The sequence below is a fragment of the Lynx canadensis genome, chromosome D2 (genome assembly GCF_007474595.2).
Source record: "Lynx canadensis isolate LIC74 chromosome D2, mLynCan4.pri.v2, whole genome shotgun sequence".
In the NCBI taxonomy this organism is placed as follows: domain Eukaryota; kingdom Metazoa; phylum Chordata; class Mammalia; order Carnivora; family Felidae; genus Lynx; species Lynx canadensis.
Window position 1 is genome coordinate 58290840 of NC_044313.2, and position 18576 is coordinate 58309415.

Genomic DNA, 18576 nt, shown 5'->3' on the forward strand with positions numbered 1-18576 from the left:
CTTTCTTCATGGAACTCTGATTGGATGTATATTGAATCTTCATACTCTGCCTTGTAGCTTTATTCTTTATTTTCCACATTTTTGACCCTCTTTGCTGCTTTCCTGATTGTTTTTATTATTTATATTTCAGCCCATTATTCTTATGCTGTATCTATTTTTCATTAAATCTGTCGTTCAAGATCTTGATTTCACTTATTTTGGATTTTTTAGTTCTAGTATCTCTTACAGGTTCTTTTTAAAATCTGAATTTTTTTTTCTTTAGTGTTTCCAGTTGTCCATTTTCAAGTTTGGCTTTTATTTCTTGGACACTAAAAAATTATTAAACATGGTTGTTCTAGATTCTTGTGTTTGATAATTCCAACGTCTGAAATCTTTAGGATCTATTTCTGTTTCTTTTTTCTGTTAAATTTTGTTCATGGTGCCCTGTTTCTTTGTATGCCCAGTTTTGTGTGCTTGGTTATGTATTTGAAAAATCATGGGAATGATTTGATAAAGCCTTCCTTTCCTTTTCCAATGTATGAATTAGACTTTATCATAAAAAGTAAATCAAAACTCAACATATATATGAGCCAGGAGTACTTATTATTAAACCTTATTTGTACTGCTGAAGTTATACATGAATATATGTTGCCTGAAGTTTAGAGAGTTCATCTATTCTTGTTTATCTTCATGCATAATCCATTAAAAGACTATAAAACAATATTTTAAAATAATGTTATCTAATTTTGTAATTGTTAACAGGTAAGATTATTTGAATAGTTACTTTTAGTTTTGTGAACTCAATTCTTTCTAGAAATTTAATATGTTTATTGTGTTGGGGAAGAATTTTCAGTTATATATTGATTGAGATACAAAGACTTACCTATGTGGGGAATGTAGGTAGGCATATGGTATCCTGACCAGTTTGACTTCCAGGTAGTTGGTACAATAAGAGTATTAATTTCCTTATCGAATAATTGTCAAAAGCCTCCTGAAGGAAGCAGATGAGAAACATAAGAAATGTGAATCCATCAAGGAGATGATCCAAAAACAAAAGGTTCAAATTCCAGTGGTATAATATTATAATGTTTTTGAGCTATTATATCAAATCTAGAATTTAGGATTATTATGTTTATTTAGTAACTCTCAATTCTGACTTCATGCTGTTATCTTTTGGAGAGTTTTTAGAAATGTATATTGTTGGGGCACCTGGATGGCTCAGTTGGGTAAGCATCTGACTTCAGCTCAGGTTACTATCTCATGGTTCTTGAGTTCAAGCCCCACTTCTCTCTCTCTCTCTCCTAACCACCCCCCTCTCCGCCCCTCATGGGATATTTTCTCTCTCTCTCTCTCTCTCTCTCTCTCTCTCTTTGCCCCTTGCTCACTTGCCCCCCCCCCCAAAGAAATGTATATTGTTGCCTAGCGTAATCCCTAGGTGATTCCATTATGCAGCTAGGTTTAAGAACCACTACTTTAGTAGACCATTTTGAGGAGGACTTTAATGAACCAGGATTGCAGTAATTTTTAAGCTGTATGTTCCTTTGAGATGTCACAGTCCTAAAAGAGGCAGACTGGGCAATGTGAAACCCTTTGACTGGAGCAGTTAATCTATTTTATATGCTAGGATTCCATTTAACATTTCATTTGTTAAAAGAGTACCCTTGATTAAAAAATTTTGATGGCCCTTGCCTCAAAGGTAAAATGGTTGTTAGATTCTACTTAGTTTTTCAGTAATATGATAGACTAGATAACTTGAAAGCCCTTTCGAATCAAAAAACCTTTTAAATAACATAGATTAGTTTGCCAGGAACTAAAGGGAATGCCACAGGGCAAAAACAAATCTAGAAACCATAGCTGTTTGTTTGAACTGACTTTGGAGGTGCCCTGAAAGAATTTGCAAATGTAGGTAATATATTAGCTTATATTGCTAAAAAAAAAACACCCCAAAACTCAGTGGCTTAAAATAGTTTTTTATTTTGCTAATAGTTCTTTGGTTCAGTAATTTGAGTTAAGCTCAGCTGGCCAGTTCTCATCTTAGCTGGACTCAGTTCATCAGCTGGTTATCTGGCTAGGGTTTGGGTAGTTGGCATGGCCTTAGCTGGGACAGCTTGTTTCTGGCCCAGGTTGTATGTCATTCTTCAAACACTTATTTTGGGTTAGTCTCCTGATAGTAGAACAGGGTTCCTAAAGAGAGAGGGAGAAAGAATTCAAAGCCACTTGTAAGGCATAATATCAGATTTAAGACATGGAGAAATAGATTCCCCATCTTGGTGGGAATAGCCACAGAAGTCATATTATAAGCATAATGGGTATAGGGAGAGGAATACTTTTGGCTTTTTTGATAAACAGTATACCATAGAGGGCAAAGGAGTTTGGGACAGGAGATGAGGCCTAAGAGCTGATAGAAGCATTAGTGAGGCCTTAGTGAGGCCTGAGAAACCATGTCCTCCCAATAAAACCACATCGTGGAAAGAATTCACAATGAAATATTCCCTTGCTTATAAGGAGACTTTTCTGTCCTTGGTCTCGTTTCTGATTTGAATCTCCTCTGAGAGTTTGTAATCACAGGGTTGCCATAAGGTGGGTTTGGGGCTTGTCAAAGTAGTCCTGGGTTGGTGTGTATGTATTAAGTTTCACAATGTATAACAGTTTTTAAATGAAATAACAGGCTGGCAGATTTGGGAGGGGGAAGGAGCTTCAGAAATGAGAAAAGACGTAGTCATTGAAACTTAAAATTCAGTGAGTAATTAAAACAGCAGGTTGGACACACTGCTAAAGAGAAAAGTAGTGATTTGAAAAACAGATCCAGAGAAATTACTCACAAGGGGCATGGATATAAAAGAGAGATTAAGAGACTGGTAGGATATATTGGGAAGGTGCAACATTTATGTAACACTATCAAGGAGAAAATAATTGAATAAATGTGAGACAAACAATATTTATAGAAAAGATACTTAAGAATTTGCCAGACATGATGGAAGCCATAAAACAAGTTGAGGAACACAAGGCCTGAGCTGGATTATCCTCTTTAACCCATTCCTGAATACACAGTGGTGAAACATCAGGTTCACTGAGTAGTGGGTTTTCTTCAGCATCAGATCTTCAGTTTCCAAGGTTTGCTTCCCCTCTGCCACTTCCAAAGGAGTCTGGGTGCATATGTATATGTAAGGTCACTTTCTTTAGAAGAGAAAGGAAGCTTTGTTTTATTATTTTATTACACACACACACACACACACACACACACACACAGAGACACACACACACACACCAATCAGAAGATTGGTAGTGGATTACTTGCCTGTTTCTTATTGTAAAATTTTTGATTGGTGCCCTGGTAGTGGACCCTCATAGAAAAGCTTCAGGCTAGAATGTTACAGGGAAGGGAAGGGGAGAACTTAACTTGGACATCCTAGTTAGATGCTACCTCTTGTGCTGAGTCATCTTTTATAAGGGATTCTAGTATAGATCTGGGCCTTTTTAAATTTGGACATTTGTGGAAATTTTCTGGGTCATGTTAATGCAGCCTACATGTGTGGTACAGAATTCATTGAATATACAGTAAAACTTTTAATATTATGTGCAGACAATTTAAGAAGTATAATAGTTTTGTTAATGTATTTTTAAAAAGAAAAATCATCAGTTAATATTTGTTAAGCTTTTCTAAATGTAAATTGTTTGGAAGGTAACATTAAGTCTGAGATTTTCTATCATTTTACTCTAGGCAGCACACTTCTGCTTTTGTTCCTTCATCAGGACGAATCTATTCTTTTGGACTTGGTGGTAACGGGCAGCTGGGAACTGGTTCAACAAGCAACAGGAAAAGTCCTTTCACTGTGAAAGGAAATTGGTTCCCTTATAATGGGCAGTGTCCACCAGATATTGGTAAGTTCTGTTATTTTAAAGCTTTGCTATACACATTAAAATTATTTGTTAAAATGCTGCTCTTAAATGATGAAGTTTTCTACATTTGAATGAAAGAATTGTAAGATACATTGTTTAATGAAAATAGCAAGATATAGAACAGTGTACATATTTGCTTAGTTTGTTTATACTTGCTTATGTATGCATAAGGAAACTCATGGTAAATAAAGTAGTAAAAGTGGTTTCAGAGGGCTAGGCATGTGGGAATTGGGTGGTGGCTAGATGCCGGTGGGAAGGGGTGTTTTTTTTTATTTTTAATTGTGGCAAAATAGACATTATTCAAAATTTATGAATTTAGCCATTTAAGCTGTACAGTTCAGTAGTGTTCAGTACATTGACATTGTTGTGCAACCGGTCTCCAGAACTCTTTTCATCTTGCAAAATTAGAACTCTGTATTCATTAAACAGCAATTCTGCATTTACTCCCCCCGATAGCTGGCAGACACTGTTCTGCATTTTGTCTCTGTGTATTTGACTTGACTCTGGGTACATCATGTAAGTGGAATCACACTATTTGTCTTTTTGTGTCTGGCTATTTCATAAACTTAGCATAATGTCATTAAAGTTTATCCATGTTGTAGCATGTGTCAGAATTTCCTTCCTTTTTAAGGCTGAATAACATTTTATTGTACATATATACCACATTTTGTTTATCTGTTCATCTGTTGATAGACACTTGGATTATTTCTGCCTTTTGTTACTATTGTGAATCATGCCACTGTAAACATGGGTGTACAAATATCTCTTGAAGATTCTGCTTTCAATTTATTTTGGACTTTAAAATATATAATATTTCCTGTTTTTTTAAAATTTGGATCATATGAATATATTACCTATTCAAAGTATTAAAATTTTTAAATTTGCAGGGTGCCTGGGTGTCTCAGTCAGTTAAATGTCTGACTTCAGCTCAAGTCATGATCTTGCGGTCTGTGAGTTCAATCCCTGTGTTGGGTTCTGTTGCTGACAGCTCAGAGCCTGGAGCCTGCATCACATTCTGTGCCTCCCTCTCCCTCTGCCCCTCGCCCACTCACACTCTTGTCTCTCAAAAATGAATAAATGTTAAAAAAAAATATATATAAGATTTTTAAATTTGCTTCTGTATCCCTATGGCTTTAACCAAGTCTTTGATTTATTTTTATTTTCTATTATTTTTTTTAGTGGACCTGGTTATTTTTTCATTAGTGTTAATTTATTTGCTAAAGAGTTTGAAATATTTGAATTAATTTTTTTAATGTTTATTTTTGAGAGAGAGAGACAGAGACCGAGCACAAGCAAGGGAGGGACAGAGAGAGAGGGAGACACAGAATCCGAAGCAGGCTCTAGGCTCCGAGTTGTCAGCACAGAACCTGACGCGGAGCTGGAACTCATGAACTGCGAGATCATGACCTGAGCTGAAGTCGGATGCTTAACCGACTGAGCCACCCAGGTGCCCGTAAAATGTGCTTTTTTAAAATAGATACATTTCCTTTACTATCCTAAACTGTTTCTCAGAATTTTGTTCTTGTTCATTTTATCTGTCTGATTTTCTTTGGGATTTTTCTTAGAGTTGTAAGACTTGTGTCTCTCAATATTTTATTCAGCGATGAGCATACTGTAAAGGTTGATATTTGAAAAGGTCCATAACTTTTTATGAATGGCCTTGAAGATTCTTTTTTATGTATTTATTTTTTAGTAACTAAAAGGCTATCAGTTACACTTTCATTTAGCAAAGGTCAGGATATCATACTATTTTTTCTTATTTTTGTTTGATTTTGTATTTAGTATATGGCTTCATTTTCTTCTAGTTACTCTTAGGTTTAGGACGTGCATTTATTTTAGTAATACTGTTCTTGTGTCCTTAGTGGCATGTTAGTTTTTTTATATCAGTTTCTTACCCAAAAGGCACTGTTAATAACATAATAAAGAGATTATATAATTTAAAGCAGCATGGATATTGTAAGGAAATCATGTATTTGTAAAGTTTAGTCACTTAGGGATGCATTTTGTTATCTTTGAAACTGTGTACCTTGAGATTATTTGCATTCAAATGGAAAAGGAAATGGAATTTTAAAATTACTTGTTTTGCTGCAACTTCGTTTCATCAAAACATTGTTGATTGACCGTAGACAAAAGGTACAAAGAGCTCAGGTGTCCCATCAACAGATGAATGGATGAAAAAATGTGGTGTATGTATATAATTGAATATTAGCCATGAAAAGGAATGGAATTTTGATACATGCTACAACATGGAAGAGTCTTGCAAATATTATGCTCACTCAAAAGAGCCAGACACAGAAGGACAATATATCAAGTGACTCCTCTTAAATGAGGTACCTACAACAACAGTCAAAGGTATAGAGACAGAAAGTAGAATTGTGGTTACCAGGGACTGGGGGGAGGGGAGAACAAGGAGTTGTTTAATGAGTGCAGAGTTCCTGTTTGGGTTGATAAAAACTTTATGGAAATGAATAATGGTGATAGTTACACTTTTTGAATGTATTTAATGCCACTGAATTGTACATTTTAAACAGTTAAAATGGTAAATTTGATGTACATTTTATCACAAATTATATGTATGTATTGTATATAATATATATAATGGTTGATAATTATTTTGTAATGTACTAAAGTTGTGTAGGATAAAAACTAGTTAAATGTGAATTTAATTTTCTCAGCCCCTCCAGAGGTGAAGCCCATGGCCCCCACCTAAATCACATTGTTAGCATAAACTATCTAATGGGACCTTAAAGTCACAGGTAAACAACAACATTGTTAACAGAATATTCCAGACTTGGAATTTGGTATAAGCCAGGGAAGATCTTTCTTTAGAATGTATATAGTTTGGACAATTACATTAGTTTCCTAGGGCTGCTGTAACAAAATATCACAAACTGGATATGTTGAACAACACAAATTTATTGACTCAGTTCTGGAGGCTAGAAGTCCAAGATAAACATGTCAGGGTTAATTTCTTCTGAGTGCTGTAAAGGAGACTGTGTTCCATGTGTCTCTCCTGACTTGTGGTGGTTTGCTGCAATCTTTGGCATTTCTTGGCTAGTAGTAGATACCCGCCTTAATCTTCACATGGCGTTCTCTCTCCATGTGGATCTGTGTCCACATTTTCTCCTTTTATAAGGACATCAGTCATTTTGTATTAGGGGCTCACCATACATAGAATGACCTTGACTTAGCTTATTACATCTGCAACGATCCTGTTTCTGAACAAGTCACATCCTGAGGTGCTTCGGTTTAGGACTTCAACATGTGAATTTTGAGGAGACAAATTCAACCCATGACAATATCCCAAACCTGAGAAGTTTTAATCCTTTACTTCACTGGCTTTATTATAGGCTTTGGTTCCATAACTGCAGCCAGCCTTTGTTCCTTAAAACGAGTTGTCATACCTAAAATCCAGTTCTCAAATATGTTCTTCAGATAAGTACTTGGTTGCATAGTCGATTTGTTCAATCAATTATGAAAGAGGTACAAACTATAAGAAGGGGAACAGATTCTTACTGAACCTATATAAATAACTGTATTACTGTTTATTTTATTTTTGAGAGAGAGAGAGAGAGAGCATGATCAGGGGAGGGACATAGACAGAGGGAGACACAGATTCCGAAGCAGGCTCCAGACTCTGAGCTGTCAGCAAAGAGATGGACGCAGGGCTCGACTCATAAACTGTGAGATCATGACCTGATGCTTAACCGACTGAGCCACCCGGACGCCCTATTACTATTAAAACAAAGGAGAACTAGTAAGAGTTTGAATTCTCATTGAATTCTGGGGGTCAGTGTGTGTGTGTGTGTGTTTGTGTGTGCATAAATACATATATGTATGTATGTATTATATATGTATTTATATAATATGTATTTATATAATAAAAATATATAAAATTTAATAAATACATATATATTATATATGTATTTATATAATATATATGTATTTATATATATAGGTATTTATATATATAACTCTTATTTTGAGAGAAAGAGAGAGTGCACTAGTGGGGAGGGGCAGAAAGAGAATGGGGGAGAGAGAATCCCAAACATGCTCCGTACTGTTAGCATGGAGTCTGATGCAGGACTTGAACTCACGAACATTTAACCAACTGAGCCACCCAGGCACCCCAAGAATCAGATAATAATTTTTTTAATTGACATATATTAATTTCAGGTATAAAACATAACGATTTAGTATTATATATATTGCAAAATGTAATTAAAATCTCACCATAGCTACAAAATTATTTTTCTTATGATCAGAACTTGCAAGATTTACTCTCTTAACAACTTTCAAATATGTAATAGATTATTATTAATTATAGTCACCATGCTGTACATTACATCTCCATGACTTATTTATTTTATATCTGGAAATTTGTATCTTTTGATGCACTTCACCCATTTTGTCCACCCTCCCACCCCCCTTACTTCTGGCAGCCACCAATCTGTTCCCTATATATATGAGCTTTTTTGTTTTTTTAAGACTCCACATAGAAGTAAGTGAGATCATAGGGTGTTTGCCTTTCTCTGACTTATTTCACTTAGCCTAATACCCTCAAGGTTCATCCTTGTTGTAACAAATGTCAAGATTTCCTTCTTTTTTATGACTGAATAATATTCCATTGTGTGTGTGGGGGGGGGGGGGAGAGAAAGAAAAGAAAGGAAGGAAGGAAGGAAGGAAGGAAGGAAGGAAGGAAGGAAGGAAGGAAGGAAAGAAAGACATTTTCTTCATCCATTCATCTATCAGTGGGCACTTAGGTTGCTTCCATGTCTTGGCTATTATAAATAATGCTGCAGTGAACATGGGGGCATATGTATCTTCTCAAGTTCGTTTTTTCATTTCTTTGGATAAATACACAGAATTGGAATTGCTGGATTGTCACAGACTATGAGTCTGGAGTTCTCTCTTGCCCAGCAAGAGAGCAGATGCAGAATTGGATATGAGAGAGGCTAATGTCCAGGAGGAGACCAGAGCCCCAAGCAGGGGTTTTGTCTCTTTTATTGAGCTCTCAAGATCTTACACACGTGGTGAACATGAAGAAAACAATCAGATGGTAATTGTTAACATGTGTGTGTAAGAAGCAAAGGATCTGGGGGGCAAGTGGGGTTTGTGATCAAAGCACAATAGTATATTAGTGCCAGATGGAAATTAATTTCCTGAAGTGATATAACAAGTTGCTCATGATCCCATTATAATATCTCGCTGGCTAACTTTGGGTGTTTTGCCCCATGGTGGCGGCTTTCCGCCCAAAGCTTTTTTCTGACCCATTTATGTCAGAAGGAAGTCTTGAACCTATTTCCCCACACTGGATCGTATGGTAGTTCTATTTTTAACTTTTTGAGTTGTTTGTTTAAGTAGGCTCTGCACCCACTGTGGGACTTGAACTCATGACTTTGGGATCAAGAGTCGAGGCTGACTGAGCCAGCCAGGCACCCCTCTATTTTCTACTTTTTCGAGAGACCTTCATAAAGTTTTTTTATAGTGGTTGCACTAATTTACATTCCAACCAACAGTGCCCAAAGGTTCCCTTTACTCCACATTCTCACCAGTGCTTGTTATTTCTTATGTTTTTGATAGTAGCCAGTCTAACAGGTATGAGGTGATATCTCAGTGTGGTTTTGATTTGCTTTTGTCTGATGATTAGTGATTCAAGCACCTTTTTGTTTACTTTTTGGTCATCTGTCTGTCTTCCTTGGAGAAATAATCTGTTCATATCCTCTGCTTATTTTTTAATCAGATTATTTGTCTTTTAGCTATTGATTATGAGTTCTTCATTCATTTTGGATATTAACCCCTTATCAAATATATGATTTGCAAATATTTTCTTTCCATAGGTTGCCTTTTCATTTTGTTGATGGTTTCCTTTGCTGTGCAGAAGCTTTTGGTTTGATGTAGTCTCACTTGTTTATTTTTGCTTTTATTGTCTTTGCTTTTGGTGTCAAACCCAAAAAATCATCTCTAAGACTGATGTCAAGGGGCCTACTGCCTATGTTTTCTTCCAGGAGTTTTATGATTTCAGGTCTTCTATTCAAGTCTTTAATCCATTTTGAGTTAGTTTTTGTGTATGGTGTAAGATAGTTGTCCAATTTCATTCTTTTGCTTGTGGCTGTCCAGTTTTTCCAACACCATTTATTGAAGGATTGTCCTTTCCCCATTGTATATTCTTGGCTCCTTTATCATAAATGAATTGACCATATATGTGTGGATTTATTTCTGGCCTCTCTATACTATTCCATTGATCTATGTATTTGTTTCTATGCTAATACCATACTGTTTTGATTATGATAGCTTTGTAAAAATAGATCAACCCTGCCTAGCTCTTGGTTGTCTCTCAAACCTTTGTGATTGTCCAAGGAGTCTTTAATTTTTAATTGCTCCCAGTAATTGAGGGTGTGTGAAGGCCAGTGGGTGTTCCAAATGGGAGGATCTCAGTCAGCACTTAGATTCAAGCTGATTGGAAACCAGACTCTCAGGTAGCAGACTTTAAAGTATGCAGATACGTATATTCCTTGGGGATCACAAGCGTAAGTCCCACTAGCCACTAGATCCTAGAGGGATGCCCTGGGCAGCAACCATGAAAATCAGGGCACCAGACAGTGGTACAAGCTCCTTCCCAGGAAAGAACAGTGACTTGAAGTAATGCAGAGGTACAGGGCAAAGATGGCATCCACTAGCCTTAGTCCCCAGAGATCAGTCACCTCAGTAGGTCACTAGATGTATGCTAAACCAGAAGCCTACCCCTAAGGTTGAAGCTCCAGGACATGCAAATAAGCCTTCTTCACAGAAAGACAGATATATTTCAGTCTGCTATTTGTGCTGTGCACTGGTGGTGGTGGTAGTGGGGGTTGCCAGCCCAGAACTGTCTCTTGATTGTTACAGCCTATGGGACCTCCTCTCCCAGGAATGCAAGTCCCACTGTCAACCAAAACCAAACAATCAAGGGTCATCCACTAGGTGGCAGCCACAAAAATCAGAGCAACTGATGTGTATATAGCTCCCCTCTGGGAGATACTGGTGCTCTGGAGTGTGGCAGAGGGAGAGCACAGAGGTAAGGCCTTCCCTCTGAGGTCTCTGGAGAGTATCCTTACAAGTAGAATCTTGAGACTTATGCTTAATTAGAAGCCTGCCTCTCAGACTACAGCTACAAAGATAAGCTAATAGGACTCTTGCAGAAAGATTGGAAGTCTCCATCTGTTGCCTCTTGCTATGCCCTAGGGGTGGTAGCTGATTAAGAACTCTTTCTGTGTTGATTACAGTCCTGTGAGACCCTTGAGCCAGGTGACGGAGAGGTGTTCCCTGGGCTGCAGCCACAAAAACTGAGATACCACATGAGGATGCAAGCTCCTTTCTGGGAGATACTGGCAAGCTGAAGTGAGGCAGAAGGAAATACCATTTTTAATGTTTCATTTCAGCTTAACAAAGCAGAATTTACAAAATTCTTGTGAATTAGATAACTTTAGGAAGACAAATAGTTCCCTTATATATCAAAAAACCCCAGAACATTAAAACAAAATTAAACGTTATTCTAAACAAATAACCACAATAAATTTTTCATCATTTCATTCATTCCAATGTGAGGTGTTCTTGTTCTGTTGGATTTTGGATTTGCAGTTTCATAAAACTGCTATATATAGACTTTTAAAAAAAAGGAGTAATTCTAATACAGTCCGCTGGTATGTTGTGAAGTTAACTGTCTCCTCAGAAGCCTGTATCTAAGTGTCTATTCTTTGAAATATAAGTGCCTTCATCTAGCTGGTACAGTTCTTTTTTGCATGCATCTGAGATGTCCTTTTTTTGAAAACACAAACTCTGGCCGTGTCAGAGTTTATAGGAGAAACTTCAGGCAAGCATCGGAGTAAAACAAAAACTATCAATAGATGACTGAAGCTTAAAATGTGTGTTGCTAATTTACTGCTGATAGTTGTCAGATGGAAAGATCTGGTGAGGGTTCAATATAAGAATAAGATAGCTGACAGGGATATTTGGTTGTTTCTGTGACATGCAAAACACATTATTCCAAGAAGTTTTTTAAATAAAATGTTTCTAAAGGTGACGATTAAGCTTGTTCTCAAAGAAGTCAGTGACTCCTTTAACATCTGATTCATAAATGTGGAAGACTATAATTTCTTACAGAAGAAAAATGTTGAGGGGTGTCTGGGTGGGTGCTTCAGTCAGTTAAGTGTCCAACTTGATTTAGACTAAGGTCATTACCTCTCCCTCTTCTCTCTGCCCCTCTGCCAATAGTGCACATGTGCCCTCAAGCACTCTCTCTTTCAAAAAAAATGTTGAGATATAACATGATAATCCTAAGACCTAATTACCAAGAATAACAAAGTATGTCAAGTGAAGAGATTCAGTAAGTCAGGAATCAAGATTAGACATCAGTATATTTTGTAAAATTTGTGCATAAGTGAAATACATCCCATTTGCAAACAAGACGATACTAGATACGAATTAAAGCAGTAAGAATATACCATGAAACACTTAAAATAACAGTTAAATAATAACTGAAATTAGGATTTACCACCTGAACTTTGATAAATACAGGAAAGCTGGAACAATTTCAAAAGAGTTTTGAATAGTGTTTTACTTCATATTTAAACATCTGTGGGGTTTTTTTTGTTTGTTTTTAATGTTTATTTTTGAGAGAGAGAGACAGAGTGTGAGCAGGGGAGGGGCAGAGAGAGAGAAAGACACAGAATCTGAAGTGGGCTCTAGGCTCTGAGCTGTCAACACAGAGCCCAACTCACGGCTTGAATTCCTGAACCACGAGGTCATGACCTGAGCCGAAGTTGGATGCTTAACCGACTGAACCACCCAGATGCCCTTCATATATAAACATATTTCCATGTAAACATATGGAAAGCAAAGATACTGACAAATCTACAGGGACTTCTTATAAGACAAACAACTTTTGAAATATTTATATTTAATTACATTTTACCATATAATTTTAACTTAGGGAAGATTGGGTGTCTTTTCTAATTTCTTAAATAGTAACACTTTAAAGAAACCTAATTATTTCTAGCATCTCTTCTTATATAAAAGAACAAACTTTTGTGATTCTCCAAGGCCTCTCTGGGAATTCTCAAAGTTATTTTCACTAATATGTAAAAGTTATCTTGCAAGTTTGAGTTTTCTATGTTTAGGATGTGATTTTGTGAATTATGTTAGTTTGCAAGAGCTGCCATAAAAAATACTACAGACTGGATGGCTTAGACAACAAATTTATTTTCTCAACAGTTTTGGAGGCTAGAAGTCCATGATCAAGGTGTCATGTCAGCACTTTGGGTTTCTTCTGAGGCCTCTCTCCTTGGCTGGCAAAGTCTGCCTTTTTGCTGTGTCCTTAATGGCCTTTTCTCTGTGTGTGTGCATCACTGATGTCTCTTCTTTTTATTTTAAGGACTTTAGTTATATTGGATTAGGGTCCTTCCCTAACAGCCTCATTTTACCTTGATCATTTCTTCAAAGACCCTTTCTCTGAATACAGCTATATCTGAGTTACTGGGGGTTAGGACTTCAACATATGAACTTTGAGGAAAATAATTGAACCCATAACAGGAAGGCAAAAATCAAAGAAATTATGAGAGGACTTGAACACTTTATTAAGATATAATTATTGATATTAGAAACAATACTTGGTTACTCAAAGTGACAAAGATTTCAGAGTAAATTGTGGGGGGTAATGAAATTGGAAATGTTTATTAGCTCTTTCAAAACTGAGGAACATTTTTTCCCCCTTAAATAATGAAAGACAATAAAAGCAACATAAAGTATTGAAAACTATTCTTTTTTTTTCCCAGTATATGAAATTTATTGTTAAATTGGTTTCCATACAATGCCCAGTGCTTGCAAACTATTCTAATAAGACAAAGAATTTTTTCTGTCTAGCAGATTCACAAAAAGTAAAGAATAACATTTTATATTATAGGTGAAGGAAGACAATCAGTAAACCATGGGAGCACACACTTCAAAATTGAGTGCAATTTGCTAAGACATTAACACATTTTATAGCTTCTTTCAGAGTAAGCAAGGCAAATAAAATTCACTTGTCACATTGTCTTTGGTTATGCTCTTTCGTATTCTGTAACAAGCTGACTTGCTTCAGGATAGGTCGTGTTGTCTGAAGAGGGTCCATGAATTCAAAATGACTTTCATATTAATACTAAGATGTTATCTTTGCTAAGATGTAGTGCATTCATTATTGCTCATTTTTAAATGAATCAGTATTTTAAATATTTCTTAATTTTAAACTCTACTCCACTAAAAATTTCTGCCTTTAACCCCTTAAGTACTGAGAAGTTGTTTAGGGTCCTGAGTGTCCTAAAAGTATAAAGGAGTTCAGAGAATATCAAAAACTACTCCTTTTCCTTGTAAGTCAAAAGCATGTGCATAGCTGTATCTCTGTCAGTACTGCTCCTAAATAGAAGTACAATTTACAGAACTGTAAGTAGCTCAGTGATACTTTTTAGGTGGAGATATTCCTGAAGGGTGCTCTAATCAGGACTTAGTAAGGGTAGGGGGAAACAGGGGGCCCTATTTCAAAGTCTTCTCAATTTTCTCTGACAATGTAAAAAGTCTTTTGTAAACAGTAAGGAGAATATGAACTAGCCCTCCTAGATATGATAACATGTGCTGTGTAAAACTGTAACAGATCAGATTATTGGTATATACAGGCATTCCATTATTACTTAATGGAAAGTCCGGGGGCAGGGGGAGTGGCAGAAATCCCCATATAGGTATTGTATATAGGTTTTATTTCAACTTCAAACTCTGGTTGCTTGGTATTGGTGCTTGGAGGTACATACTGAGAAGGACTTTGAGAACACTTTTGGGCTAGAGAATAGTGTCAGTATTGCTTAGAGTTGTGGTGTAGGTGGAAGAGGCAGTGCCTTTTCACAACTTCAAAACAAGGCATCACTATCTATGAAGAGGGAAAAATTACTCAACACATGAAAATTGGAGAGAAAAAGTCAGTTTAGATCCTAAGAGTATCCACTAAAATAAGTCATAAAAGGATTCAAGAATTAAATGTTTAAAAGTTCTTAAGAAAATAATTCTCTGATTTGAACATGGGAAAGCTTTGGGACTCCTGGCTGCCTCAGTTGGAAGAACATGTGACTCTTGATATCGGTGTTGTAAGTTCAAATCCCACGTTGGGTGTAGAGATTACTTAAAAAGACAAAACACATGAACATGGGGAAGGCTTTCTCAGCATATGGCAGTGAAAGTCTTCATAAAGGATGAGATTTAAATACATTTGATTAAATGGAAAAAGAAATCTTCTATGAGTCAAAATTAAATAAGAAAAATGGCTGTAGCAAATACACCCTAAGATTAATTAACCTGAATATCCAAAGTGTTTATACATATCGGTGAAGAAAACAGTAAGGTACCTAATAAATAAATAAGACAAACATTAATAAGAATAAATAGGGGCACCTGGGTGGCTCATTTGGCTAAGCGTCCGACTGTTGATTTCAACTCAAGTTATGATCTCACATTTTGTGAGATTGAGCCCCACTTGGGGCTCTGCACTGACAGCACGGAGCATGCTTGGGATTCTCTCTTTTCCTGCCTGCCCCTCCCCCACTTGCATGTGTGCATGTTCTCTCTCTCTCTCTCTCTCTCTCTCTCTCTCAAAAATGAACATTAACAAACAAAAAAAGATGCTTAATAAAGGGAATTAATAAAAATTCCCAAAGAGGAAATTTGTGTTACTAAAAACCCATGCAAAAATTATTACCCTCTTTAGTATTGAAGAAATGCATATTCAAAAAGCAAGAGAAGAGTAAGTAAATGGAAAAGATCAAGAGTTGGTATTTTCCTATTTCAGTGTAACAAACTATGTATAGATGGGAGGAAGCTAATGGGCCAGCTACAAGATGAGGAAGTAATGTTAGCATATCATTATTTTTCAACCCACAGTGAATAATCTTAGCACTGAGCGTCGGTAGTTCCTAACATTGCAAAAAGGAATCCAGCCATACATTATGTGCTTCCTGATGGATGAATGATTCCCAGTATCACCTTCTAGTAGTTTTGTTTGTTGAAACAAACAAACTTATTTAATTAAAGCCTCTCTAGATCTAACTACCAATTTACAGGAAGTACAAAAGACCAAGAAAAATGTGAAGAGAAATTTTGGGGATACCATCAGCAAAATTCAGTCTTCAAGAAGCTGTATAACACAAATGACTAGGTTTTATAAATTTTTTGGAGTAGTAATTAAAAGGAAATTAAGAAAAATAATTTTTGGCATCTTCCTCATACCCCCCAGAAACCCATTCATGTACTATACTTCTTGATTATTTATAGAGAGCAAAATCACATTTTGGGGATAAATGAATAACATCTTGCTAATAAACCTTTTGAGAAAGCGAAGGATTTCATGTTGATTTATTAAAATGATATAGAGAAAAGATTTTATGTTGAATCACTGATTTATTTACTATTTTAGATTTACCCTTTTAATCTATTTTTAAAAGTTGTTTTGACCTTAGAGCATTCTTGGTACTTTTGGAAAATTTAGTCATATTGATGTTCTGAACTCTGAACTTCTTACTATTAGTATGTTCTAAGCTAGATAAATATTACTTTATATTATTCATGTTAACAAATATCTAGCGAGTTCTTTTGCAAATAAAACATTATGCTTGGTAGTAGGGAATAAGGAAATTAAGATGTGGTTCCTTCCTTAAGCATTTTTAATTCTGTAGCAGCCATGGTCAAAATAATACAAAATGAAGAATTAGTCATCTAAGGGGTGGTGGGGGTCAGCAGGATGACAGAAATATATTATATTTGGAAATAATTAGCCTTAAGTTAACAGTACTGAGCTTTGGTGTTTTGGTATGTAATACCCTAAGTACTATCCCAGCAATACTTTTTTTCCCCCGGTAGTACTTTTGATAATACTCTTTCCATTTTGAGAAGCAAAAGAGAAGAAAGGAAGGAACTTTGAATGTCTTTTTTTTTTTTTTTTTTTTAAGTTTATTTTTGAGAGAGATTGAGAGAGAGAATGTGTGCCAGCAAGCAGGGCAGGGACAGAGAGATTGGCAGACAGAGGATCTGAAGCAGGCTCCACACTGACAGCAGAGAGCCCAGTGTGGGCCTCGAACTCAGGAACTGTGAGATCATGACCTGAGCTGAAGGCAGACGCTTAACCGACTAAGCCACCCAGGCGCCCCTGAATATCTTTTTTTTTTTTTTTTAAATAGGCTTCACACCCAATGTGGGGTTTGAATGCACAACCTTGAGATTAAGAGTCATGTGCTCTACTGACTGAGCCAGTGAGGCACCTTCCCCCACCCCTCACCCCTTTTAATCTCTTTTTGAAAAAGAACTTTATTGTCTTCACTTCTAAATTTGCTTATTAATTTTTAATTTTTTTTGACTGGATTTGGGTTTATTGACAAACAGTTGCCAATGAAGAGCTGTGTCAGCGTACTTTTATACAGCTATATTGAGAGAAAATAATTTTGCATTATCAAGTGTTCAAGAAGCTTTTTTAAAAAAATATAATCGATTGTCAAATTAGCTAACATACATGTGTGTATACAGTGTACTCTTGGCTTTTGGGAATAGATTCCGGTGATTCATCACTTACGTACAACACCCAGTGCCCATCCCAACAAGTGCCCTCCTTAATGCCCATCACCCATTTTCCCTGTCCCCCTGATACCCTACCCCCACCAGCCCTCAGTTTGTTCTGGTCTGCCTCCCTGTCTATAACAAGTTGGGTGTTTTTGCTTTTTGTTGGTTTTTTCCCCCTTCCCTTCCCCTGTGGTCTTCTGTTAAGTTTCTCAAATTCCACGTATGAAGAAGTTTTAATATTTACTTGTTTGTTGACATTCTTTTAAAAAATGAATATTCTTAATTTTAATTTCTTCTGAGCTTTTATACCTTTCATTCAGTTTTTTTTTTTTTTTTTAACGTTTATTTATTTTTGGGACAGAGAGAGACAGAGCATGAACGGGGGAGGGGCAGAGAGAGAGGGAGACACAGAATCGGAAACAGGCTCCAGGCTCTGAGCCATCAGCCCAGAGCCTGACGCGGGGCTCGAACTCACGGACCGCGAGATCGTGACCTGGCTGAAGTCGGACGCTTAACCGACTGCGCCACCCAGGCGCCCCAGCTTTCATTCAGTTTTTACATTATCTTCAGTTTAAACTAAAGTATATTGGGATAAAAAAGATACAGACTAGATAACACCACTTTTTTGTGCAGAAGAAAAACTTACCAACTTCTGAGGTGCTGCTTATGCTTGGAATTGTTCGATGGTCCATCTCATTTCCATAGTAATTATTAAGAATATTTCAAGTCATTTTATATCATTTAATGCTGAATGGTAGGTCTAATTAAATTAGATGATTAAGAGAAAATCCAATAGCATAGTTGATGCTCTGAAAAATGTCATGTAAATCTTGAATTTCTTTGCATTTTATTTTTATTACAGATTCTGAAGAATATTTCTGTGTGAAAAGAATTTTCTCAGGTGGAGATCAAAGCTTTTCACATTACTCTAATCCTCAGGTAACAGTAGTCATATAAATAATTATGAAGCTAATTATGAAGCTAAATTACTAGTTAATTAGTAATTATTAATGTTCTTTGTATGTTACAAAGTAATTGCCTTAAATTTTTTTGCCCTCAAGTCTATAAAACTTTTCTGATCCAGTTGGTAAGTAT

General features: G+C 36.2%; 1 protein-coding gene across 6 annotated transcripts in view; it reads left to right on the forward strand.

The window, feature by feature from the left end:
• HERC4 (HECT and RLD domain containing E3 ubiquitin protein ligase 4) overlaps nt 1-18576 on the forward strand; it is a 139001-nt gene that overhangs the window by 61853 nt on the left and 58572 nt on the right. For all 6 annotated transcript variants that reach the window (XM_030335262.2, XM_030335259.1, XM_030335260.1 and 3 more), the window contains 2 exons: nt 3701-3861; nt 18344-18420. In XM_030335262.2, coding sequence (XP_030191122.1) covers nt 3701-3861; nt 18344-18420 — 238 coding nt within the window. The remainder of the gene's footprint in view (nt 1-3700; nt 3862-18343; nt 18421-18576) is intronic.